The 25,919-nt window shown below is 45.6% G+C and overlaps 1 protein-coding gene across 1 annotated transcript in view; it reads left to right on the forward strand.

Moving 5' to 3' along the window:
* The window catches only part of ANTXR1 (ANTXR cell adhesion molecule 1), a 194,154-nt gene that overhangs the window by 118,637 nt on the left and 49,598 nt on the right, over positions 1-25,919 (forward strand). The window contains exons 15-17 of the mRNA XM_065399001.1: positions 8,922-9,017; positions 11,916-12,083; positions 17,346-17,426. Of these exons, the coding sequence (XP_065255073.1) occupies positions 8,922-9,017; positions 11,916-12,083; positions 17,346-17,426 (345 nt within the window). The remainder of the gene's footprint in view (positions 1-8,921; positions 9,018-11,915; positions 12,084-17,345; positions 17,427-25,919) is intronic.

Raw genomic sequence — 25,919 nt, forward strand, 5'->3', positions numbered from 1 at the left:
AAGAAAGAAGTGTAAGAGAAAATCGATTGGGCGCCTTTGGGAATGGGGAGAAGTGGGTTTTATGCGTGGAAGGTGAGGATTTAAATAGCCAAATTGAATTTGAAACATATAGGCAGAATGGCGGACTGGTGCAGCAAACCTGATTAGAGCAGAGGATAGCGAGAAGTCAGCTCCCCCTTGAAGTGAGAATTTGCATAGACAATTAGGGTTGATTTCTTTCACATCTGTAGACTTATTTTATTTGATGTAAATTACATTATGCCACCACGGGTTCGGCTCTAGTGGCTACAGTCTCAAGTTCAGCTCTAGAGCTCATAGGAACACATGAAACCATAGGCAAGTAACACAGACAATCACACGAACAAAGTCCACTAGCTTTTAGCAGTTTTATTAAAGTTGCCAACAAAGTTATGAATGTCACAGCATATACAATTCCTAAATATATCCATGCACCAGTTATAACTACAGACATACTGACATCCTCTTAGGTGGTGTTAGAGTCTGATGGGTCTCTCATGGATTGATCATCAATACAGGGATGGTCCCTGCTGGAGTTTTCCCGCTCTGGGCTCCCTTTTTTATAATGTGATTCTGTCTATACCTACATGCTGCACATGTACATGAAAGCGTCAATCCTCTCTTTTCTTATTGGTCTGTGTCCCCTAGAAACATAAAGAACCCTGAATTCTATAGGCTGTGTAGGTTCTCTTTATTCTCATTAACATTGATGCCCCACCTGTATTCTGTGGTTAAGACACATGTTGGAGACAGATGTGCTTTTACAGCATTTTTATAATTTAAAATTAATCTTCCGACTAAATTTTTGCAATATTACCACTTGGTATCTCTTTTCCCATAATCTTAGGGCATTGGGTTATTCCTCGGTCATTTACTTATGTCAGCATTTCTTATCTCCAAGGCCTAAAATAGCTAGGCTAAAATCTTGCAGACCTCAGCCTACAGGTTCTTGCATTTCAGCATGTCTTACTTTTATCTAATACATGATTCCCTTTAAATACTGATCAATCTTATACTTCTATAATTCTACACATTAACTCTATTTAAAATACAATGAATATATATAATATAGCATGTTAATTAATCATAACATCACACAATAAATAAATAATAAACTAAAATCATTGGCTACACATCATATTAAATTAAATTAAATTTTTTCATAGAAAGGACTATGGGATTTATAATGATCTCGCATGTCAAAAACAACAAGGAGTCTTTCAGGTGCCACGGACTCCTTGTTGTTTTTGTGGATACAGACTAACACGGCTACCCCCTGATACTTGTCACATGTCAAAGACCACCGTTGTTACATCTCAGCTAGAGACGACATCTCCAGCAGCACAACACACCTCTCACCACAAGGGGGCATTGGTTGAAAGAGAGGGAACGTGACTACAGTTAAGGCAGTGGACTATATAATTCCAGGGGACTGGATTCAATTTCTGGCTCTGCTACAGAATTACCTGCATGACCTTGGGCAAGTGTTTTAATCTCTCTGTACCATCGTATTCCATCTGTCAAATGGGGATAATTGCATTTCCTTTGTTTGTCATATCTGTTCAGATCAAGTACTGTCTCTTCCTATTGTGTGTTTGTACAGTGCCTAGCATAGTGAGGTCCCGATCTCAGCTACAAATACAAATAATAATACTAGGGGTCTGTCTACCCTGCAGTCAGAGATGTGACTGCAGCACGTGTAGACAAACCTGTACTCGCTCTGAACTAGCTGGGTCGAATAGCAATAGCAGTGAAACTGTGACAAGCCCACCCGGGTCCCTGGGTGTGGCCAGTGAGTGGCTAGCTCATGCTGCCATGGCTTCACTGCTAGTGTTATTGCGCTAGCGAGTTCAAAGCAGGACCCCTTTGATTTCAAAGAGAAGAGTGCTTCCTTGTAAATTACTGACATTCCGTCATGCAGTACCTTGCTTTTCCCTGATGGTCTCTCCTCCGATTACTGACCTAGCTCAACTTGTCTAAGGTTAGGAGATCTAAGACGCCCAAACAGTAGAGCTGAAGGGATGGAAAGTTCAGTTACTTTAGGTTAAGGAGAACACTTGAGTGGCGGAAGCTGCCGGTCGGTCAGCTAATTTTTTTTATAGTGATGACTTGACGAGACAGCCTATAAAAAATAAACTAAAACAAGCACGAATCTCTTATGCAGCCTTTAATCTTAAGTGTTTCTGATCTTTCTCAAGACAGCCAGGTAGCTGAGAAATATGGCATCCAACTCAGTTAATAGGCACCACATGTTGCACGCTTGCTTCATTCTGCCCTCAGCAACATAAATCCATTTGTCCAGAGCCAGCTGGCCTGGCTGAAATATATAATATTACAAACAAAGAATTTGTCCTGAGCTAATTCTGTAATTCGGGATTTTTAATAGCAGTCAACCATATATTTGTTTCATTTGCTATAAAAAAAAATCCCAAATTTGCAGAATTAATTCAGGAAAAATTCTCTGTTTCCAAACATCAATTATGTTCATGTACAGCAGTGGTTCTCAAACTTTTGTACTGGTGACCCCTTTCACATAGCAAGCCTCTGAGTGCAACCCCCCTAATAAATTATAAACACTTTTTAATACAACTCTACCCCGATATAACGCTGTCCTCGGGAGCCAAAAAATCTTACCGAGTTATAGATGAAACTGTGTTATATTGAACTTGCTTTGATCTGCCGGAGCGCGCAGCCCTGCCCCCCCGGAGCGCTGCTTTACCGAGTTATATCGGGGTAGAGGTGTATACTTAACACCACTATAAATGCTGGAGGCAAAGCAGGGTTTGGGGTGGAGGTTGACAGCTCGCGACCCCCCATTTAATAACCTCATGACCCCCTGAGGGGTCCCGACCCCCAGTTTGAGAACCTGCTGTACAGGAAACTACAGCGGGCAGCAAGTGATGGAGTTGAAAGACACCATCTGCGTTGCACAGGCTGGCAGCCAGAGCTCAGCCGGCAAGGACTGAGCAGACCTGAATACTGGTCAGGAGTGAACCTCAGGAGATTCATCCCAGCACTGGGCTTGTGCCTTACCCATCTTGGGGCAGCTGGGCTCCAGTTTGGCCCCCAGCACTGGTTAGGGCATCATTTCTATAGGACTTGTGGCAACTGGCGAATAGTGAGTGCATAGGACTGCTCACTAGGGTTGCCACCTTTCCAATTGTTGGTAACTGGACCCCCCCCAAGGCCCTGCCCCTTGCCCCGCCTCTTCACCTCAAGGCCCGCCCCTGCTCTGCCTCTTCCACAGGCCCCGCCTGTTGCTCCGCCTCTTCCTCCAAGCCCCCCCCGCTCTGCCTCTTCTCCCAAGGCCCCGCCCCCATTGCTCACTCCTCTCCCTCCTTCCCCTCATTGCTCACTGGATCATCTCCACCTCCCTCCCCACCCAGCTCCGCTCCCTCTGCTAGGGGCTGGGATGGGAGCTGCTGCAGCCTGACAAGGAGCCTGCCTGCAGGTAGGAGGCAACCCCAGGTGAGCAGGGGCTGGCGCAGGTTAATGACCCGGCACCTCCCCCCACCCCACAGTAACTGGGCTTTTGGTGTCCGGTCAGGACATCTGACCGGTCACTGCCAGGTCCCCTTTTCGACGGACTTCCCGGTCAAAAACTGAGCACCTGGCAATCCTACTACTCACACATGCCTCTTCCTGCCCCATATGGCCCCTAGCATGACTCCTTCTGAGGGACTGCAAACACAGTGAGGATATCTCTCCATGTGCTGGAGAGCCCCTTGGAGTCAGGGGTATTTCCCTAGGGTGTCTCACTGCCCCTTTATGCCCAGAGCACAGGACAGAATTCCCACTGTGGAGGGCTAGGGCAGGTAAATGCAAGAGCATGGGAGCCCTCTGCCTGCAGAACTACTCCCGGAGCCAGTGGGAGCTCCACCCATACAGGGCTTGCAGGCTTGGGTTTTCGATGCTGATGAGAATCGTATGCCAACTGTTGGAGTCTGCAAAATTGAGCGAAAAGTCTCTTGAGAACAGGTTGTCTCGCTGGATTAGTGGGGCTGCCTTCTTCTGGTCACACCATCACTCCCATGAGAACAGCCTTTCTCGAGGCATTTTGGGGATTTGATGGAAAAGCGGCAGCAAGATTGGGAGACGATGGGAAGGAGGAGACAGTGAGTTCTAATCCAGGCTCCACTACTGGCCTTCCACTAGTCATATTTTGCCACTCTGTGCCTTGTTTCCTCTGCTGTAAAATGGGGATAATAATGCCCAGCCATGTGGCAGGGAGCAGGGCTGTCAATGGCTATACAGTGCTTTGAGCCTGCAAAGTGCTGCATAAATGTTATTCTGGTGGGGCTCCAGCAGTGCAGAGGCCACTGTGAAAATAATTATTAAGGCAGGGAAGAGGGGAAGGTTTCCAAGCGTTTTCATATCTGTTCAAATTCAGTTTGAATTCTTGCCCTGAGTGTTTCAGATGCCCCTAGGGGAGCTTGAATTATCCTTATGTCAACCACAAATAAGGTTCCCTCAGGTCAGGGTGGAAGAACGTGGAGCCTAGTACAAAATATGAGACAAAGATCTTTGTTTTTTTGTCATCTGGCAGTTTATGAAGATGGATCTCTGGCTCCAAAAATTTATCTGTGTCGGCATCTTCTTTTATGTTTAATTTAACTCCAGTTCCATCTAAAGCAGATATTTGGGGTGGAAAGATGCCAACTTTTATATATTCCCTTACGGTACTTGTTGACTATCGGTCTCGTGCGGGTATTTAGCCTTAGATGGAGTTTACCACCAGCTTTGGGCTGCATTCCCAAGCAACCCGACTCCAAGAGGACCCGGTCCCGGCACACCGGGGGCCGCTACCGGCCTCACACCGTCCACGCGCACCTCTTAACGGTTTCACGCCCTCTTGAACTCTCTCTTCAAAGTTCTCCACCAGCTTTGGGCTGCATTCCCAAGCAACCCGACTCCAAGAAGACCCGGTCCCAGAGCGCCGGGGGACGCTACCGGCCTCACACCGTCCACGGGCACCTCTTAATGGTTTCACGCCCTCTTGAATTCTTTCTTCATCTTCAAAGTTCTAGAGTTCAAGAGTGCGTGAAACCATTAAGAGGTGCCCGTGGATGGTGTGAGGCCGGTAGCGGCCCCCGGCGCGCCGGGACCGGGTCTTCTTGGAGTCGGGTTGCTTGGGAATGCAGCCCAAAGCTGGTGGTAAACTCCATCTAAGGCTAAAAACTTTTATACAGTCACTGTCCAACTTCCTGAAACGCACTTGGATTTTTAGGGTTCTCGTTTTCCTATCGCTGCTGGGCCAAAGCCTGAAAATCCTTTCTCAGCTCTGACTCAGCTCTTACGCAAGAAAAATTCCTGTTACCATCAGTGGAAGGGTGGTCTGAACAAGGACTGACTCATGATTGAGCAAGGACTTCAGTGTTTGGCCCCACATTATTAACCGAGAAGAAGGATGGTTTGGAGGCTGCAGTGGGCTCCTGACCTTTGGGTTCTATTTGTGACTCTGCCATCGACTTGCTGTCTGACTTTATTTATGGCCCGTGTTATATGAGAGGTGAGACCGGATGATTGCAATGGTCCCCTTCTGGCCTCTGAATCTATGAAAGTCACCCCTCTGTGCTTCAGATTCTCCTTAGCGTATGCACAACATGCCTCAGGGGGCACGTGACCAGGATTCATCACTGAATTTGGTCCGCTGGTTGGATCATTAGCTTGCCTGGCCCAGTGCAGTGCGACGTGAATGCTGATCCATGCCCTGCTGTACCTCAGATTGTAAAATAGGGACAGTGATACTAATGGGCCCAGACCTGCGATCCATCTGCCTCTCTCTATATATTTGTGCTTCCTTTGTTTTAGCTACTCGTATGTCCTGTTGAATTTCTGGCCAAGTCTGAAGCACATCAAGGGTGTTTTCCGTGCTTGTGTTGCAAAATCGCCTGTGCCTACAAATCATGTAAACAGCCCCATCCTGCAGTGGGCTTGTGACTCTTGCTTTCCAAGCCTATGCTGTAGCCATTCGGAGGATGGGGGGGTGTTACTTTTGTTGTTGTTTTGGCAGACACGCCTCCTTTCAAGGTCTGAAAAGACTCTCAGAGCTAATAAGGGCTTGCGGGGAAGATTTCTTAAGTCTTGGCATTTCCTGTTGTGAGATGTCCAGTTTGTGCTGAAAGAAAGAAAGAAAGAAAGACGCTGAAAGAAAATATTTGGTGGCTTTGGTCCCAATTAAAAAAAATAATAATCCTCATGGAAAAATTCATGCAGAGATATTAAGTTCTTATGTTTCAGCAAAGAGAGAGAGGCTTCAGCAAAGAAGAAACTTGCAGTTCTTAGTTAATCATTAGCTTTTCTTTAGAACAGGTCAAAATTTTCCAACTGAAAAACAAAATTGACAAAAGAATGCCTGTGTTTGGAAATGAAAAATTGAGTTTCCTTTGAAATTTTGTGGGGGAGGGTTAGGTTGGATATTAGGAAAAACTTTTTCACTAGGAGGGTAGTGAAGCACTGGAATGGGTTACCTAGGGAGGTGGTGGAATCTCCTTCCTTAAAGGTTTTTAAGGTCAGGCTTGACAAAGCCCTGGCTGGGATGATTTAGTTGGGAATTGGTCCTGCTTTGAGTAGGGGGCTGGACTAGATGACCTCCTGAGGTCCCTTCCAACCCTGATATTCTATGATTCTATTTTTTTCTCATTATTCAATGAAAAACTAAAAATATTTTTTTAGTTAAAAAATGTATTTTTCTTGTTTTTGATTTTTGAAACCTGAAGAGGTTTTTGCTTTTTGATCAAAACCCTGGAATATTCTTGTGAACCATTTAGAAATAAAAGAAAGAAAAAAAATATTTCTTCCTACATTTTTTTCTTGGAAAATGCATCCCCTTTTCTAACCAGCTCTGCTTTTCTGCTTTGCCAATTCTCAGCCCAATTTGAGAATCATGGAAATTATAAACCATGGGGGTCAGATAGTGCATTGCCCTGGGACCAGTGCAGGATTGTCACCTACTGCATAGTGGTTCTCAAACTTTTGTACCGGTGACCCTTTTTACACAGCAAGCCTCTGAATGTGACCCTAAGACCCTTATAAATTAAAAACGCATTTTTATATATAACACTATTATAAATGCTGGAGGCAAAGCAGGGTTTGGGGGTGGAGGCTGACAGCTTGTGATCCCCACGTAATCCTGTGAGGGGTCACAACCCCCAGTTTGAGAACCCCTCTTGGGCTTTCTCCAGTTCATTTTTAAATAACTAAGGCAATCAAGTCTCAGTCACTTACCTTGAGGGGGATTTTACCACGCTTTAATAGAATTCACTGGGCCAAATCCTAATGCCTTTACTTAGACCTTGATTCTGCACGTGTTTCCCTTTTATGAACAGTGAACAGTCCCACCGACTTCAGTGGAACTACTCACTGTGTGTAAAGCTAAGCACATGCTTAAGCTTTTGCAGGATCAGGATTTCCATTTTTACACAGTGAGCCAAATTCTCTGCTGGCATAAATCCAGTAAAGTCACTGAAGTCACACCAGCAGAGTGTTTGTGTCTGTCTTTAAAGGGCAGTCTCCCTCGTAGATTACACAAGTCAAAGATCATTATTAAGACTGTCTTCTAATATTCAGCCTACATTTGCTCACTTGCATCCTGTTCTTCTTGGTAATGTCATCTTGAACCACTTCAGAGCATTCTTCTCCCTCCTTGGTATTTACACCCCGGTAGTTATCTTTTATTTTCGTTTGGACAAGCAAGTTGTTTGAATCCCTAAAAGAGTGAATCCCTCTTGCCTCTTAGTTTTTTACCCCTTCTGTTCTCTGAGATCCTTAGTTTGCTGACACTTGTCTCGTATCGAATGTGCACAGTGGGCCACTCTGCTATATGTATCCTTAAGAACATAAAAACAGCCATACTGGGTCAGACCAAAGGTCCACCTAGCCCAGTATCCTGTCTTCCGGCAGTGGCCAATGCCAGGTGCCCCAGAGGGAATGAACAGAACAGGTCATCATCAAGTGATCCATCCCCCTGTCACCCATTCCCAGCTTCTGGCAAACAGAGGCTAGGGACACCATCCTAACAGATCCTAAACAGACTTATCTGACTGCAGAAGGGTTTCACCAGCATTGGAAATAAGTGCCCCTGATCTGCTCCTTGTTGCCACTGACAGCCAGTATAGGTACCCAGAGCAGCACCCAGAAGGCCCCAGGATTGGGGGAGTGCAAAGATGTTTTAAAGCCACCTTCATGCCTCCTTCCTGAGCTGTGCTGAGTGCTTTTTGGCCATACCTCAGGATCTGGCCCAGTATTCCTTCTTCTTTCTTCTGTTTTAAGGCGGTCTCAACCAGATTTCAAGCAATGATTTTGCAACTTGAAACGTTGTGGGATCAACCCGTTTACTTCTCAGAATTCAGAGATGATGCAAGACAGAGTCTCTTTAAAACAAAACAAGTTGTTTTGCTGGGGCAGGATTGTACCTGTCAAGTTGTGTTATTTCATAACCCAAACAATATCTTCTTAACAGGAATGCACATCCCCTGAAAAATAACCACCAAAAGATCGAGACCCCTTTACAGCTCTCTGACACTTTATGGGCATGTCTACACAGCGAAAGCTGTGCATGGGCTAGCCTACCTGAGCTAGCATGAGTCCAGCTAGCAGGCAATATAACAGTGAAAGCAACATAGTGCAGGCTAGTGAGCCAAGTACATATCCAGGGTCCATGCTGGGTTTACACTACCTGCATTGAAGCCCACGCTGCACTGGCTTCACTGCTGTTGCTACCAGTGCTAGTTAGATTCAAGCTAGCTTCAGCAAGCTAACCCATGTACAGCTTTTGCTGGCTCAACATAACCCATGTCAAGGGGTCTTACAGTCTATGTTTGCACTTTACTTAGTCATCCATTTGTGTCCACTGACAACGCAACCCCGTGATGTAAAGTATCTATCTCCTTTCTGTTTGATAGGAAGAAGATGACGATGGCCTTCCTAAGAAGAAGTGGCCAACAGTCGATGCTTCTTACTATGGTGGGCGAGGTGTTGGTGGCATTAAAAGGATGGAGGTAAATAAATATTTGCTTACGTACCAGGAAAACTCACTCGTAAACTCAGCCACAAGATCCTTCTGTCATTCTCCCAGAGGGAAACAAAGAGGAGGTGTGACCTCTCTCTCTCTGGGATGCCAGTGTTAATTGGAAGTAACTCCACTGAGGTGAATGTGGGTATATGGAACCTCTGAAAATCAGGGCATTTATTCAGGAATCCCATTGAAATTCAATAGGAGTTAGGCACCTACCCTTCTTAGGCTCTCCTTTGAAAATTCCAGCTGAAATATGGGTTTAGGAGCCTAACTTTAGACATCATGTTTGAAAATGTTGGTGTAAGTCGCTGATCGTTCTTCAATAGGCTCTGTGAATGCTTTGGTTTGCTCTCTTGGGTTTTGTTGACTGCTTATCTTTACCAGTGACTAGTTTCTGTTCATAAGGGATGGTCAGATTTCCCCCCACCCCCACCCCACCCAAAATGGCTTTCCTAGTAAATGGAAATGTCCATTTTCATCAAGATTTTTTTTTCAACCCCCACCCCACCAAAAATTGTTCAAAATGAAAAATTTGAAAGGTTTTTCCAAACACTGCATTTTTTCATTTCATTCTGCTGGAGAACATACCACTTTCTCTCACTTTTTTGTGACTGGATCCTTTGAGAGGAATTGGGACCAGGCCTCCCTGAACCATAATGACCTGCCTCCCAGCCTAAAAGGACAGAACTAATTGGGGGCAGATGACAGCCTGAGAAATAACTGGGCCTCATAAAAGGGCTGAGAACTCCAAGTTCTCCACAGGGAGAAAATTGGGCTTCTGTGGAAAGCCCTGAAGTAGGGTCTGAAAGAAGGAGATTTCATGGAAGCAGCCTGGGAATCAGGGCTCTATGCCCTCTTCTATGCACATCTAAAGCCTGGTCTGCACAAGGAAGTTAGATCAGTATAACTATGTTGCTCAGAAGTGTGAAATAACCCCCTGTGTAGACAGCAATAGGCCAATGGGAGAATTCTCCTGACAACTTAGCTACTGCCTCTCAGGGAGGTGGAGTACTTACATTGACAGGAGAACCCCCCCATTGGTATAGGTAGTATCTTCACTGAAGCACCTCATTGGCACAGTTGCAGTGTTTTAAGTGTAGACAAGCCCTAAGCCACATTGGTCTGCTGGAGTGCAAGGTACTTTCCTTGTCTTCATAAAACACTGTATTGGTTCTTCTGGAGCTGCCCGAAGGGAATTCCGCAGAACCGCACTGTGTTGGATGCATGTCAGGAATCAATTTTTAATAAAAACCCAAATGGAATTTGTTGGGTTGTTTGTTTGTTTGTTTGTTTTTAATAACTCACGTTGTCAATAGCCCATAACATTCAGTCGTGGCAGGTAATAACACTGCCTTTCCCATTTTCTCATTTGTCAATGGAGCACAAAGGAGAAAGAGCCTTGGGAGTTTTTGGCTTTGATGCTCTACAGATGTTAGGTCCTTCTTGTTTTCTGTTACTCTTCAGTAACTTAACGCCAGTGCGAAATGAGTGTATCGGGGGAGTAAAACGCTATCCAATCAGAATGGTAGCATTTACCGCTCACTTTGCACTGGTGTCAATGACAACCCATGATACAGGGCAATGAGAATGAAGCCCATTGACTTCAAGGCCAGAAGAGACCATTATGGGGCTATTATTATAAAGGACTATTGTCTAGTCTGACCTCCTGCATAACACAAGCCATAAAGTAGCACCCGTAACTTGTGGTTGAGCTATAGTGTATCTTTTAGGCTATGTCTACACTTACCGTTGCGCGTAGATAGGGTAACCAGATGTCCCAGTTTTATAGGGACAGTCCCAATATTTGGAGCTTTTTCTTATATAGGCACCTATTGCCCCCCACCCCCGTCCCAATTTTTCATGCTTGCTATCTGGTCACCCTATGGGTAGAGTACAGGTACTACATGCGTAGCTACACGCCACACTGAAAGGCAGGCTGTGTCCACACTGGTCACTGCTGAGTGTTGCTGCATATCACAGTGAAAAGCTCCGGCAGCGGGGATCTACCAGAGCCTTTCCCCACCGCTGGAGTCTTTCACAAAGGCTCTGGCAGCAGGGAGTCAGCAGGACATCACACTGCTAAAAATTGCTGTTTAGACATGGGAGGCCCTGCTTGGATGTGCAGAGAGCTGTGTAGGGTGCATACCCTGTGGTTTCAGCTGTTTAGGGCACTCTACTCACCTAAGCCGTGCCTCGCCGTCTACACTGCTATTTATACCCATGCTAGCTGGGCATGCAGTGTCTGTACTCTACATACCGGATGTAACCTTAGAGAGACATCCAGTCTCAATTTAAAGACTTCTAGTGATGGAGAATCTACCCCATCCCATGGTGAGCTGTTCCAATGGTTTAGTAATCATTGTTCCACTGGGCAAGTGCAGAGCATCCAGAATATACTTAAGGAATGGGACTTTGGATTCTCGCAGGGGTGTAGCTAGCCCTTTGCAATTGCATTTTCTGCTGTTTCTACCAACCCCAACTCAAGCAACTGGCCCTGTTGACGCCAGTGGGACTGCCTGCATGAATGAGGATTGATGGTTTCAGAATCAGGTTTGAAGTATGGAAAGACCTCTAGATTCTGTACAACAATTGTCTTCTCTGAGGCAAATGATCTTCTCCATTTCTAGAAAACCCAGCATCTACATGTGCCAAAATGCCCAGAGTGGGAACTCCTTGCAGCTGCAATCAGGAGAGATGGGACTGAACCAAAGCCCCAGATCCCAGCACCCAAAGCTCCAGTGTAGACCCAAACTTTGCAGCTTGTCCCTCTCTCAAAAGTGAATCTGGACAATGGGGAAATCTAAATCCAGATTCAAATGTTGCAGCTTTACGTTCAACAGCAGATGCTATTTTAAGATGCCAACGATGTTTTTCTTCTTAGGTCCGCTGGGGAGAAAAGGGGTCCACAGAAGAAGGGGCTAAACTAGAGAAAGCCAAGAATGCTAGAGTGAAGATGCCAGAGCAAGAATATGAATTCCCCGAACCCAGGAACCTGGGGAATAGCATGCGCAGGTCCTCTTCTCCCCGGAGGTGGTACACGCCAATCAAGGTAGGTCTTATCCAGGTACATAGTCTATAGATTGATTCCAGTAGATACATGTTAAACACTCATACAGCCTTATAGAGAGTTTTCATGTGCAAAGGTTAAAGCAGTGAGAGTGACTTTGTGTAAAGTTCCCTGTCCCAGACCTGGGAGTCCACCCAAAGGCTGTTTTAACTTGCACCAGATGCCTTTGCCTCAAGGGGTTGTTCGGTATAAAGGAGACCCAGTCGTGCTTCTTTTCTCCCTCCATGCTATCTGCAATGTAAAAACCACGGCAGCATCTCTCCACTACCCAAGGGTTCCACTAGGCAGTGGAGAGGGGCTGGTTAAGCTGGCTTTAGGGCTGCTTTGGAGTGGTACAGAGCAGCCAGAATGCACTTGAGGAATGGGGCCCTCGGCTCTTGCAGGGCGTAGCTAAGCCTTCGAAAGTGCTTTCTCCCCTACTCATGCCTGAAGCCCCCACAAAGTCTGCAAAGGCAGGTCTTCCATTCTCTGAGTGCAGCGAGAGAGAAACCTCGCTCCCGCTCTTACTTAATAATTAGCCTGGTGAAGAAAAAAATAATTCTTGCCAGATGCCACAAGGAAGAGCTGCCCCTAGGAAATGAAGGACTGATTCTGTTGCGCAGAGAGTGAATGACGGCCAATGACCATGGTCGGCAGGGCTCGGAACACCGCAGGGCAGCTTGCCCATCCCCCGGGGTGGGAATGCCCTGCAAACGCTCTCTGGCCGACTCAAAGCAGCCTCGGAAGCTAAGGGCCAGATTCTCATTTATGCTAAGGCTGTGGCAGTGCAAGACTGTGGAACAAACTCCCACAAGAACTAAGGACCATCCCAGGGCTGTAAGTTCAATCCTTGAGGGGGCCACTTAGGGATCTGGGACAAAATCAGTACTTGGTCCTGCTAGTGAAGGCAGGGGGCTGGAATCTATGACCTTTCGGGGTCCCTTCCAGTTCTATGAGATAGGTATAAGATAAACACAGAGCAGCAGGTAGATTTCAAACCAACTAACATAAAGCCCAACCAAAACAAACCACTTCACTGCACGCACACTTCTCCCCCTCAGAAGGGGGTGAGTGAGAGAACGAACCACATGGGACAGAGGATAGCCATGCTGCTTAACGTATGTCTGAAAGGTGTTCACATACTACAGCAATGAGTGGCTTGAGCCCATCTGTAGAACAGACTTTACTTAGTTATTAATCTCCATCACACCCTCACTGGACGACCCCCAAAAGACAATGTATGCAGACGGAATAACTGCATCCAAAACTTTCCCTAAACACAATCCATGAGAACTCAGCAGAAAAGAAGGAACAGTTTCTGGGAACTTGATGATCTGCTACTGCCCTTCCCCTCCAGTCAGAAAAATTTCCAGCACCCCACTCTGCTCTTGGCAAAATCTTTTCCTCGGACAACATGAACGTATAGAGATGAATTTGCATTGTGTCGTGCAGGGAAGTGCTCACATCATCACAAAAGCCAGAGGCAGGAAAGACTTATTAGGTCATTGAGTCCACGTGCCCAGCCAAAGCAGGACTGCTAACTCGAGTGTATCTTTCAGTGCTTTTTCCAGTCTGCTTTGAAAATAACACATCACCATCCACTGTTCCCTGTGGGAGGATATTCCACAGACTCACTGGCCTCACCCATTGGAAATGTCTCCTGGTGTTCATCTTAAATATTCCTTCATCCCAGTGCTCGAAGTGCGCACAACTCCATTGGCTAAACAAGACATACCATTCCCTCTGGTTTTATTACACTGCTTAAAATACCTCCTCACTCAGTGGATGGAAGGTAAATAATGTGCGTGTTGCAATCTAATAACAACAACAAAAGTCCTCATAAAGCAGAACACAAAACCAAATCTTAGGACCGATGTTTGAGGAAAGTTAAGCAGGAAATTCACATTTAAGGGGTGATCATCTCTCTTCCTTTGCACATGATCCTTCGCTTCACACAGCCGCAGAAGCACTATCCTTCACTCGGAATTTCCTGGCTTTTGTCACTTTATCTGATGGAGTTTTTCTTCCCTTTACATTTGCTTCCACAGGAGCGTCTGTCCAGTAGGTGGATTGCCTTTAGTTGAGAGTGGATATATTGTAGCTTGAAATACCCTGGACTTTAAGTGCTGTCAGACAGCAGACTTTTGTGTTGTTACTTATTTGGATGGTACCAAATGGACTCTCCCCCCCCCCTTAAACATTCTTTCAGATGTTTAAAAATTTATCAGCTGTATAATCCAGTTTGAATGGATGGCTCCATTTGAGCACTACCTGTTCTGTTCATTCCCTCTGAAGCACCTGGCATTGGCTGCTGTCAGAAGACAGGACACTGGGCTAGATGGACCCTTGGTCAGACCCATTTTGGTTGTCATTTTATGTTCTTATGTTCTTCAATAATCCAAGGAACAAAGCAAAACAGTGCATTTAGAGCAGTTTGCTAATCCCTTTGCCCAGCTGAAAGGGAGAAATGCAGCAAACTAGAAAATTCATTATTTGCATAGCTCTGAACCCCAGTCTACCCCACTTCCTCCAGACTCATGATCCCTGCTGTCCTTATACAACCCCTAGCCCTCTCTGCTTGTCTGAGCTTCCAGTCTGGCCCTCTGCTCCCATACTGGTCTGCAGCTATACACCAAAAAATGTTCTCTTTCCTCAACAAGAAAATTATGTATTTATTTATTTGGAAAACTGAATATTTTCAGCTAAAAATTACACATCTTTCAGTTTTCAGATGAAATTTTTTAGGTTTTTTGGGTTTTAAAAAACTAAAAAAAAAATTGATTCTTTATTGGTAAAGTCAAATTTTTCCACTTAAAATTTTTTCAAAAATGAAAACTGTTTCTTTATTGTCCGTTTTCTGTGTGTGTGTGTGGGGGGGGGATTAAAAGTTCCCACCTGCTCTAGTGTGAAAGTTGTCAGCAAGATAAGGATAAGATCATCTGAACTGGCTCTCTGTTTAGCCTTGCGTGTTTGTGCAGTCCATGTGTAGAAGGATTCCAGCATAGGGGTTTCTACTGATTTCCCTGAAAAATTGTTCCACACAAAGGTGTGGTACTGCTGGCAGCTATTCAGTTAATCGCAAGCAGCGTCCAGGATTGACCGTAATTTTATTGCAAATGTCTTCAAACATCCTTCTGTAGCAGTACCCAGAAAAATCCAGTATCATGCATTCAGCCTGGAGAGGTTCAATTGGCAGAAATGCAGAGAGTGTTTGATAAATATGCTAGGTATACCTCTGTGCTCTTCCATTCAGCCGGAAATTAAAAATTCCAACATGCTGCGCTCAGGAAAACGCTTCTTCAGATCTCAGGGAAGCTGATTCATTTTTGAGAGTGGAAGAGTGGCCCCTTATAGAAGGGACAGGAAGAACATTACAACAATGCAGGGAATCCCTGGGTCGTGAATATATGTTTCTGAGCACATGGTGCTGTGCACAGCTGTACACTTTTTCTGGCCTCGTTAAACTCGTCTGGAAAACAACCACAGTATTTGCCTCTTTTCTCACTGCCTCATTCCAATCAGAAATAGAGGAATGCCTTATTGGGATTGCACAGATGTGCTACAAAGGCAGGAATTCCCACATGTCAATCTGTTGCCTCTAACTGGGAGCTGCTCGAAAGCATCCTGTTGAAACTGTTTTTGACAGATAATTGGGTTTTTGACCAAATGATTTTTATTTTATTTATTTTTTGTGCACAAAGTGTCTACTTTCTATGGAAAATTTTGGCTTTTTATCAGAAAACTGAAAGGCCAAAATCCAAAAATTTTCCATTTTCAGCTGCAAGCTGAAAAATTTTGTTTTTTCAATAGAAATTTGACATTTTCTGCAGGAAAAAAATCCATTTTCCAATCAGCTCTATTTCTAACTAATTCCCCCTGTTGAAATCCTTCAGCTAGAAGGAAATTACAATTGCACGTAAGATTTCTCTTTAGCTAAGGCCAAAGAAAGACCACACAATGAGGTTAATTGCTGCCACAAACGGTACTACAGCATGAGGCTGATAGCTGTGGGGAGACTGAGGGTACGTCTTCACTACACACCGTATCGGCGGGTAGCAATCGATTTATCCGGGATCGATATATCGCGTCTCGTTAAGACGCGATATATCGATCCCCGAACGCGCTCACCGTCGACTCCGGAACTCCACCAGAGCGAGCGGCGGTAGCGCAGTCGACGAGGGAGCCGCGGCCGTCGATCCCGCGCCGTGTGGACCCCAGGTAATTCGATCCAAGATACTTCGACTTCAGCTACGCTATTCGCGTAGCTGAAGTTGCGTATCTTGGATTGATCCCACCCCCCCAGTGTAGACCAGCCCTGACACTGAGGATACAGGAATACAAGGTTTTGAAGGGTGTTTGTGATTGCTGGGAAAAGTCACAGACACTGACTTGGCATAAGGGACAGAGCTAGAGAGACATGAGCACACGAGCTTTGGTAACCTGATATTCTGTTATGAATCTGCAGTTAAAACGAAAGATTAAATGGGTTTCTATATAGCATATTGTCATGACCAAGCTGTCTTGTGGAGGATGGATGGTTGGATAAATAGTTTTTCATTCTCTGCTCCATTAATGAATCCAAGGCAGGTTATTTACACATATCACAATGCAACCATCAGACTGATCTGTGTAGCAGAGTGGAAGCAGTTAGAACCAGGTTGGCACTGCTAATAGGAAACCCATCACTACTTACAAACCCACTACTCCATCCCAGTTAATGAAGAGAAAGAGGAACTGGCGGGGAATGTATAAATGCACCCGATCGGTTTCCTGAATTTATATAGCATTTTCACCAGCAACCTCAGCAGAGATTCCAGGGAGTGAATGGACAATGGAGACCCCTCAACCCAACATGGTCCCCATCCAGCTGAGAGTTAAGGCTGGGGGAAGAGTGGGGAAGTTTGCATTAGAACTGTGCATGCTTTAAACACCCTTTCAGGTATTTAAGTGGCCCGTAAGATTTGAGGGAGATTTTCAAAGGTACAAATGGAAGTTAGTCACCCAGCTTCTGTTGATTTTCAACAGGACTCAAGTGCCTAATTGCTCTTTGAAAACTTCATTTTTTGAATCCACAGTAAGTGCTGATAGAGCTTCTGTTGAGAGAAGACATCATGCTCCATGATTGATGATCCAGCACCTTTCACAAGCACAGCATTCAGTTTAATCAAAATAGAGGTCCGAGCTGTGCTGCCCCTGAACTGAGCTATTCACCAAACACTTGTTGAGCGTATCAAAAATAATTCACCGTATTTCTTGTAATTGCAGGGCAAGTTGGATGCTCTCTGGGTCCTGTTGCGGAAAGGCTATGATCGTGTGTCTGTGATGCGCCCACAGCCTGGAGACCAGGTACTGTCCCTTTTATAACATTTATTGTACTTAAAAAACAACAACACCCAAACCCACAAACTTTCCAGGTCCCTTCTCCGGTGGGACTGAATGGTCGTGTCTCCGGGAGATGTCTGTCCCTGTTGTTATATACCAACATACTATCTCAGAAACAACCTTAGCCACTTGCATGAACTTTGTTTGCAACTGAGATTCATAAGGGTTCAGATTCCTTTGGCTCAGAGCCCTGTTGACACGGTTAAGTTATATAGATCACGTTGCAATAGCAATTGTCCATCTATGCAGAAACTATCAATCTGATATCGTTTTGCTGTTACAATTTTATGGCCACTTTCAATTATCTAGAGCCTTGGATGCGGAAGAAAAATGTACATGCATTTCTCATTGCTCAAAGACTTAGTTCTCCATCTTACACTCCAGGGGTGAAATCCTGACCTCATTGACGTCAATGGCAAAACTCCCATTGACTGTGATGGGGCCAGGATTTCACTCCATAATTTTAAAGTCAGTTGGAGTTTTTCCTGTTCAGGAATTGGAGGTTGAGATCCAGGTTTTGTGTGTCTTAATTTGGAACCTCATAAAGCTGTTGGTTCTCCAATATTAATTTCTAGCAGATGAAAAACCTCTCCATAATGGAAGGGGATAGGTGTGAAATGCAGTGGGGTGGAATATCTGTTCTCATGTTTGCTCTGTCTACAGCAGATCCTGGGCTCACAGCTTCATGAATAATTAATAGTATAGAATAGAAGGAAGGAGCACAGATAATAAGTCTGCATCTATTCATGTGTTCTTATGATTACACACATCTTCAGAGAACGGGATAGTAAAATCCATTAAAATCAATGGACTTGTGTGTCCTACTTGAAAGTGAAAGGAGAAATGGTACAAGCTGAGGCACCAATACCAATGTTAACTGTTGCATTTCATGTATGAAGTGTTTTCTATTCCTATTTTTCTTCTGCTAAAACACACAGATTCATATATGTAGTTGATATTCTAAAATACATATCAGAGTACATACAAGACATGCAATATGGGCAAGCTGATAAAATTGTAGAAACCATAAGTTTTGCATTTACTGACTTCTTGTGACTTTAATTGTGCAAACTTGCAACATTAACAGTGCACTATCGTAGTTTGGTTGTGTATCTTTATATGCGTGTGTTTGTATACATACACCCACACAATTATATGTCTGTTTATAGCTAAATCAGCATAACTGAGTCATCTATGAATTGTACTAATTATGTATACAGTTAGTAGACAGAGGGCCAAATTTATCCCTAGCATAAATCAGCTGAGTGCAGTAGTGTTACATCAGGAACATATTTGGCTCAGTTTGTTCATATTGGTGTGTAGCATTCAGAAGATTTCAGGAAACTCAACTAGACAAGAAACAGTGCTAACGACCATGTAATATTTTTGGTATTGATCCATAGTTCTGTAATATTTGGCTCCCTGTATAGTTTTCCATTGGCTTTCTGCCTTCAAAGGTAAAATTTGCAAAAATGGCTTAGATTTTGATGCCCATCTCTGGGAGGAGTTCACACTCGACAAATTGCTAATGGCAGACAATTTGCATGAACTTTCCCCTTAGAGATCTGAGTACAAGTGGTGCTTTTTTCTTATATGGATTGATCTTGTACGTTGATAAGCTAAAACTATGCTAGTTGAAAGATTCTGCCCTCCATCCAGAGTAACTTCATTGAAGCCAACGGAGTTAGTAGCAATCTACATCATTATAACTGAGAGCAGTGTCCAGCCTTCCATGTGCATAGGAACATAGGAATGGCTACACTGGCTCAGACCAACAGTAGCCCAATATCCTGTTTCTGACAATAGCCGGTGCCAGATGCTTCAAAGGGAATGAACAGAATGGGGCAATTCCAAATGATCCGTCCCCTGTCCCCCAATCCCAGTTTCTGGCAGATGGATGTTTAGGGACACCCAGAGAATGTGGTTGTGTCCCTGGCTATGTTAGCTAATAGCCATTGAATTTATCTCCATTGAACTCTGTGAATTTCTCTAATTCTTTTTTGAACCCAGTTATACTTTTCGCCTTCACATACACAGCGTTGATCCTGCTTTTCTTTTACTGGTTTTGCATCCCAATAAGTCCATGCAGTGGAACAACTTGTCTAGACAAGGACACTCTGAAAAACCAGTCCAAATTAACTAAAGGTGTGAATTCAACGAGGATTACTTAAATCACATTAAACCCCTGTGTGGATGCTGTCTCTCAGAATTAAAGTGGCCTTCATTTGGTTTAGTTTAATTCACTTGCAATAGAGAACAAAAAGACGGTCGCTGCCCGAAAGAGCTTACAATCTACGGCCTGGTCTACACTACCCGCCTGAATTGGCGGGTAGAAATCGACCTCTCGGGGATCGATTTATCGCGTCCCGTCAGGACGCGACAATCGATCCCCGAATCGACGCTCTTACTCCACCAGCGAAGGTGGAAGTAAGAGCCGTCGACGGGAAGCCGCGGAGGTCGATTTTGCCGCCGTCCTCACAGCGGGGTAAGTCGGCTGCGATACGTCGAATTCAGCTACGCTATTCGCGTAGCTGAATTTGCGTATCTTAAATCGACCCCCCCCTGTAGTGTAGATGTAGCCTACGTCGTCTTACCTAGCAGTACATATGGCCCACTCCTTGGCGGCATTTCCAGTTGTGCCAATGGGAGCTGGGTACAGGGACTGTAGGCCTGTTATGGGCCTATGGCATATCTGTGGGTATTTTATGGGCATTGCTGCGCTGGTGCTTTATCGAATGCTTAGTGAAGCCTGTGGGGCCATTTCCTGAAGTTCATCCAACTTTGCCACATTTTTCAGCTGCAGGCTGAACCTAAAGTGAGGGGAAAATAGCCCTAGAACTCGTGTGTTGAACAAGTGAGAGCACAGTAGATGCTGCCACTTAGAGAAAGTGTAATTGAATTAATGCAATATAAATTCTCCTGCTTTGGGAGTTTGAGTACAGCCTCGTGGCTAACAAGGCAATCGGAATTAGGACTCATAGGGTACGTCTACACAGCAAAAAAAACCATAGCAGCAAGTCTCAGAGCCCAAAGTAATTGACTCGGGTTTGCAGGACTGGGGCTAACAAATAGCAGTCTAAACATGTGGGCTTGGGCTGAAGCCTGGGGTCCGAGACCCTCCCACCTCGCTGCATTTCAGAGCCCAGATTTCAGTCCAAGCCCAAACGTCTATACTGCTATTTTTAGCCCTGCAGCACAAGCCCTCTGCACCCAAGTCAGTTGACCCAGGCTCTGAGACTCGCTACCATGGGTCTTTTTTTTTTTTTTTTTTTTTTGCTGTGTAGACATACCCATGGGCTCTATGGCCACTGACTCAGTAAGTGATCAAGAGCATGTTGTTTACCTTCTCTGTTCTTCAATTTCCTCCATCAGCAAAATTGGGAGGATCATGACACTTTGCTACCTATAAGAGAGGTGTGAAGCTGTGAGATTCTCAGACAAAAACCCTTGCAGTGTAAAGGACTGTAATGTTTTGACCTTCGGAGGAAGGATGGTTAAAGAACTGACCTGGGAGTCTTAAAACCTGGCACAGACATCCTGTGTGACCTTGGGCAAGTCCCTTAACTTCTCTTTGCTTTCCTCATATATAAAGTGCAGTTGATGATCGCTGCCCCACCCAGTGAGGCTAAATTCACTCAGGTATGTGAAGGTCTCAGAGAGCACAGTAAGATGCTAGTTCAGTTAAATTTTAAAAGCATGTAATTAAAAATTATTTGTAATCAATTAAAGCCAATGAATAAAATAAGCCCTTTGAGATCTCTTCAGAGCTCCCTCTATTGTTCTCTGGTCATTTTTCCGGTGGAGGAAGTGGAAGCTGACGTTATAAACCCAGCATAGTCTAGGTTACCTTAAGGTTAGCTTCTTTTCGTGGGCCAGCACACATCAAACACTAGTTCATAAAAGACATCCCCGCCTTGGTATGATTGGCACCCAGCGCTGAAAAGAAATCCAGCATGAAGGTTAGTGCTGAGTTGTTTGGAGTGGCAGTGTGGAAACAGCCATAAATCCAGGCTGCAGCTCTCTGTGCCTCCCAGATACCTAAATACAGACACACCCCAGGGTCAGTGTTAATCGTTTATGTTCCCTAAAGACAAAAATAAAAAATAAAATTCCCCTTCTCAAAATGAAAAATGGGGAAGCCCTACAGAGGAGCCCTCACGGGGATGCCTGGGAGGGCTCAAAGTGGCACACAGAAGTTCTGCTTAACCAAACAGTGTGTTTTCTTTGCAACACATATCACATCACAATGACATGAAATTTCCATAGATGTAAACAAACCCTACAGCAAGAGTCCCATGGTCAGGAAGGCAGGACAGTTATGTGGTCTGGAGTCTGGCTGGAGAGCTTTGATCTGGTTTCTTCCTTTGAATCACAGTCCTTACGTCATGGACAGGGCCGGCTTCAGGCACCAGCCCACCAAGCTTGTGCTTGGGGCGGCACTTGGAGGGGGGCGGCGCGGCGCTCCGGCCGCCGGGGAGAGCGGGGCCACGGCCGGGCTCGCCGCACTCCCCCCTGCGCTCTCCCCCCGGCCGCCGGGGGGAGAGCAGAGTCCCCGCCGGGGCTCGCCGCCCTCCCCCCGGGGCTCCGGCTGCCCTCCCCGCCCTCCCCCCGCTGGGGGGGCGGCCGGAGGCTTTTTTGCCTGGGGCGGCAAAAAAGCCAGAGCCGGCCCTGGTCATGGATAGCTCCCCTTCAGAAGTGGGCAGGGAAGATAGTACATCCTGTTTGACATTCTGTTTGGCATTTTCATGCAATTGTTTTTTCAGCTGAGGCCACTGTTCCAGCATCATGTGTGTGCACAGAGCCATATGGCCACACCTTCATCCACTCCCATATACTTCTCCACACAGTCACCCCCCCCACATACAATTCCACACACAGACACCCCACATTCACCCACTCACCCACACGCACACCTCCCCAGACAGACACCCACAGGCACATTCTCACAGTCACGTGTTTCTTGCTTGGGGTTTGTCAGCACTAAACATTAGCCAGCACGGTAAGGTTGAGAGATTCTTCCTGGCATGAGCAAATTGGGCTGTGGCAAGTAATTACCTTTGGCTGTGGCATGTGATTGTGAGTAAGACACTCGGACCAGCCAGTACAGTGGTGGCTGGGAGCAGCAAGGACGAGCTTTGTTCTTACCAGGTTATGAAATCTTTGGCACGGCTTGGTGATTTGCAATCCTGGGGTATTTCACAGAGATCTCGATGACGGATTTGTTTTTGATCCTGTTTTTGTCCTTTGTGCTGACAGAAGGGGCTGGTACTTGAATGCTCCAGCCAGCAGGTCAGTAAACAGACCCAGGCTGCTGGCATCAATGATTCCAGGGGATCCTTGTGATTTTAAAGCAGAGCCGCAGCTGGTTTGAAAGGGCAGCCCTGATACGCTGGAGCCGTGTGTAAATGCTGGGCCTTGCTAGCTTCAGAAGGCAGGAAACTTAAGGCAGTCAAACTCTCAGGGCTTAGCGCTACTGCTGCATGGGGCAGGTCAGCCGCTGGCTTAGAAATTCTCTCCTGACCCTCCTCTAAAGGAAAAAAACCCTACTATCAAAGATAATCACCTGAGCTGCTGTCGGGGAGCACACATGGGTTTTGTTTGGGGAGGCCCATCCAAACTGCAAGCCTCAGGCAGATGCGGAATTTGCCTCCGAACCACAGTCCTGTTAGACTGACTGGAGTTGCCCCCTACTCCCCAAATATGGAAGTCAAACTACACCTACGTGAGCACAGTGTCCCCCTTGTCCAGGGCAGTTACTTTGTCCCTCATGTCTCCAGGCAGAAGCTCCCTATAACCAGACCTGGGATTTCCACATTGCAGTGCACTGAAACCGTTCACATACAACCCCATCGACAAGAGTTCCACCAGACGCGAGGTCCTCATCCGCGGCTTCCGCTGTAACCGCACACTCCCTAGAGCTGGGCGCCCCGCAGAACATTCAGTGGGGATGCTGGGGTCCAGACCTGATCTTTATAACTGAGCGGATCCCCCAAATCCAAACGCTCCCAGACATGGGAAGAACTCCAGTTCTGATACAAATCTGAGACGGGACCCATCTCTCATTATTCTCATTGGTCTGCCATCTCCTGCTACCCCATAATGAAAGCAATGGCACGCCCACTTTCCCCTCTGCACCGGCTGATTCTCAGAACAGTGTTGCATATTTTCATCTGCCGCGCCACTTCAAGACATAGAGTCAGTAGCCTCTTTCATTGCTCTCTGGTCCGGACGCTATGTAGTGAGCGTAGGCAGCGCAGGCTCAGTCAGTCAGTCTGGGAGTGAGATAACTAGAAAGCCCCACAGGGTCTCTTCTGAGTCTAGTAGCTTCAAAATGGATCCATTTTATATTCATTACCACTGAGCCCTGTCTTTCCTCTACCAGGAGAAACATTGCACTGTGTATTCTCAGGAAAGGCTTAGATAAGTATTTGGAGCCTCGCAGGCAAAAGGAATAGCTTGTAAAGAGTCACTTGAAATTTGCGGACAGGAACCCTTGAGCATGTGTTATTTCTAAGAGCTACAAGGGGGCCCTTGTGAAAGCAATTTGCACCTTATTTCTCTCCATTTTCTCCCCCTCCCAAAAAAGGGTTGATGCCCAACCCCTTGGTGTAGCTACATGGGCACATTAATACACCCACTCGGTCAGCATAAAAGTATAAAGCTAAACAAATAAAGCAAGATGCAAAGTAACTGAAAAGAATCTCTGTTTATTTTGGAGGCTGAAAAGTAATTGGACTAGATCCCAGGATGACACCACTTTCATATAAGCAGTCCATTGAAGGAATCAGTTCCTTTAAGCACTACCAGTCCATGAGCAGGGTGCCTCATGGTTCTTGCTTCAGCATTGCATTGCAAAGTTATTACTGTTTACAGTAGAACCTCAGAGTTATGAACACCGTAGTTACGAACTGACTAGACAACCACACACCTCATTTGGTACCGGAAGTACGGAATCAGGCAGCAGCAGCAGAAACAAAACAAAAACAAAAAGCAAATACAGTACAGTACTGTGTTAAACAAACTACTAAAACAATAAAGGGAAAGCAGCATTTTTCTTCTGCATAGTAATGTTTCATAGCTGTATTAAGTCAATGTTCAGTTGTAAACTTTGGAAAGACAACCATAACGTTTTGTTCTGAGTTACAGACATTTCAGAGTTACGAACAACCTCCATTCCCGAGATGTTCATAACTCTGAGGTTCTACTGTATTTACGGTGACTCCTGCAGTGTGCTAGGTAGATATTCAGGAAGGACTGGTCCCTGCCCCAAGGAGCTCACAGCATATGGCTGTGACAAGTAGGCATAGGTTAGAAGAAAGAGAACAAGTAGGCAATAGGTATGGAAGTCAACTCCAGTAAGGGGTCCAGTGGATGACACAGTTGGTTAGGAGACCTGAGCTCCATGCCTACTTCTGTTACTGATCTGCTGTGTGACCTTGGGCAAGTCATAGCATCCCTCTGTGCCTCAGTTTCCTCCCACCACCACCTTTTTTTCTATTTGGATTATAAGTTTTTGGGGGCAGGGACTGTCTCATACTAGAGCTATGTCTTCTTCACTGCAGAACAGGTGTGGCTCGTGCATAGGGATAGCTAGCTAGTGATGGTTATCTCAATATAAAATCCTGGTGGAGACAAGGCAGGGGGGTAATTTTATTGACCTTGATGCAGCTAGTTGAGCTCAACCCTATACCTCCACCTGGGGTTTCCTTAGACCAGCTATATCAAGGTATAAACTACCTACGCTTTGTCCCCAATTAGGATTTTACATTGAGATCTCTCTCCAGTTAGGTATCTCAGTGTAAAAGCCACACCCTTCTTGTGCAATGCCAGCCTAGGATATGGGTTTGCACAATAGGACCCTCATCTTGGCTGGGGTCTCCTGGTGCTGCTGTAATACAAACAACAAAGCCTTCTGGTTAAAGTGGGTTCTGTGATAACCGTAAGCAGCATGGCAGAAGAGGGACATAAATATGGCCAGGGTACATGTGGATGCACAATGAGAAGGAAGCGGAGTGGGGCCTGGGAGACAGGAGCGCCTGGGCTCTCCTTTGAGTTCTGCCCTGTCTCTCCCTGTCAGTGCTCCTGGAACCAAAGTGGCAGAGGTCAGTATGGAAATCAGGTCACCATACATGGGGGATCCTTTGGGGCAGTGAGTCAGAACTGCCAAGGGGATTTAGGCTCAGCATTGCAATGCCTACCGTTTAGGCGCCCTGGTGCCTAGTGGGATCTGCTGCCCCAAATCAGGTGCTCAGGCTCCCTATACAATGCATGGGGAGAGTTAAGCACCTAAGAATGGGATTCTGAGAAGCCCGCATGCTGAGTGGTGAATTCCCTAACATTAAGCTCCAATGAATTATATAATGAAATGGCTTCAGTACCTGCATTATTCAGAAAGATGGCAATCTTTTGTTCATCTCCCTTATGAGTAAATCCTGATGCCCTCAGAAATAAATCAAA

This window comes from Emys orbicularis, chromosome 2 (genome assembly GCF_028017835.1).
Source record: "Emys orbicularis isolate rEmyOrb1 chromosome 2, rEmyOrb1.hap1, whole genome shotgun sequence".
Classification (NCBI taxonomy): domain Eukaryota; kingdom Metazoa; phylum Chordata; order Testudines; family Emydidae; genus Emys; species Emys orbicularis.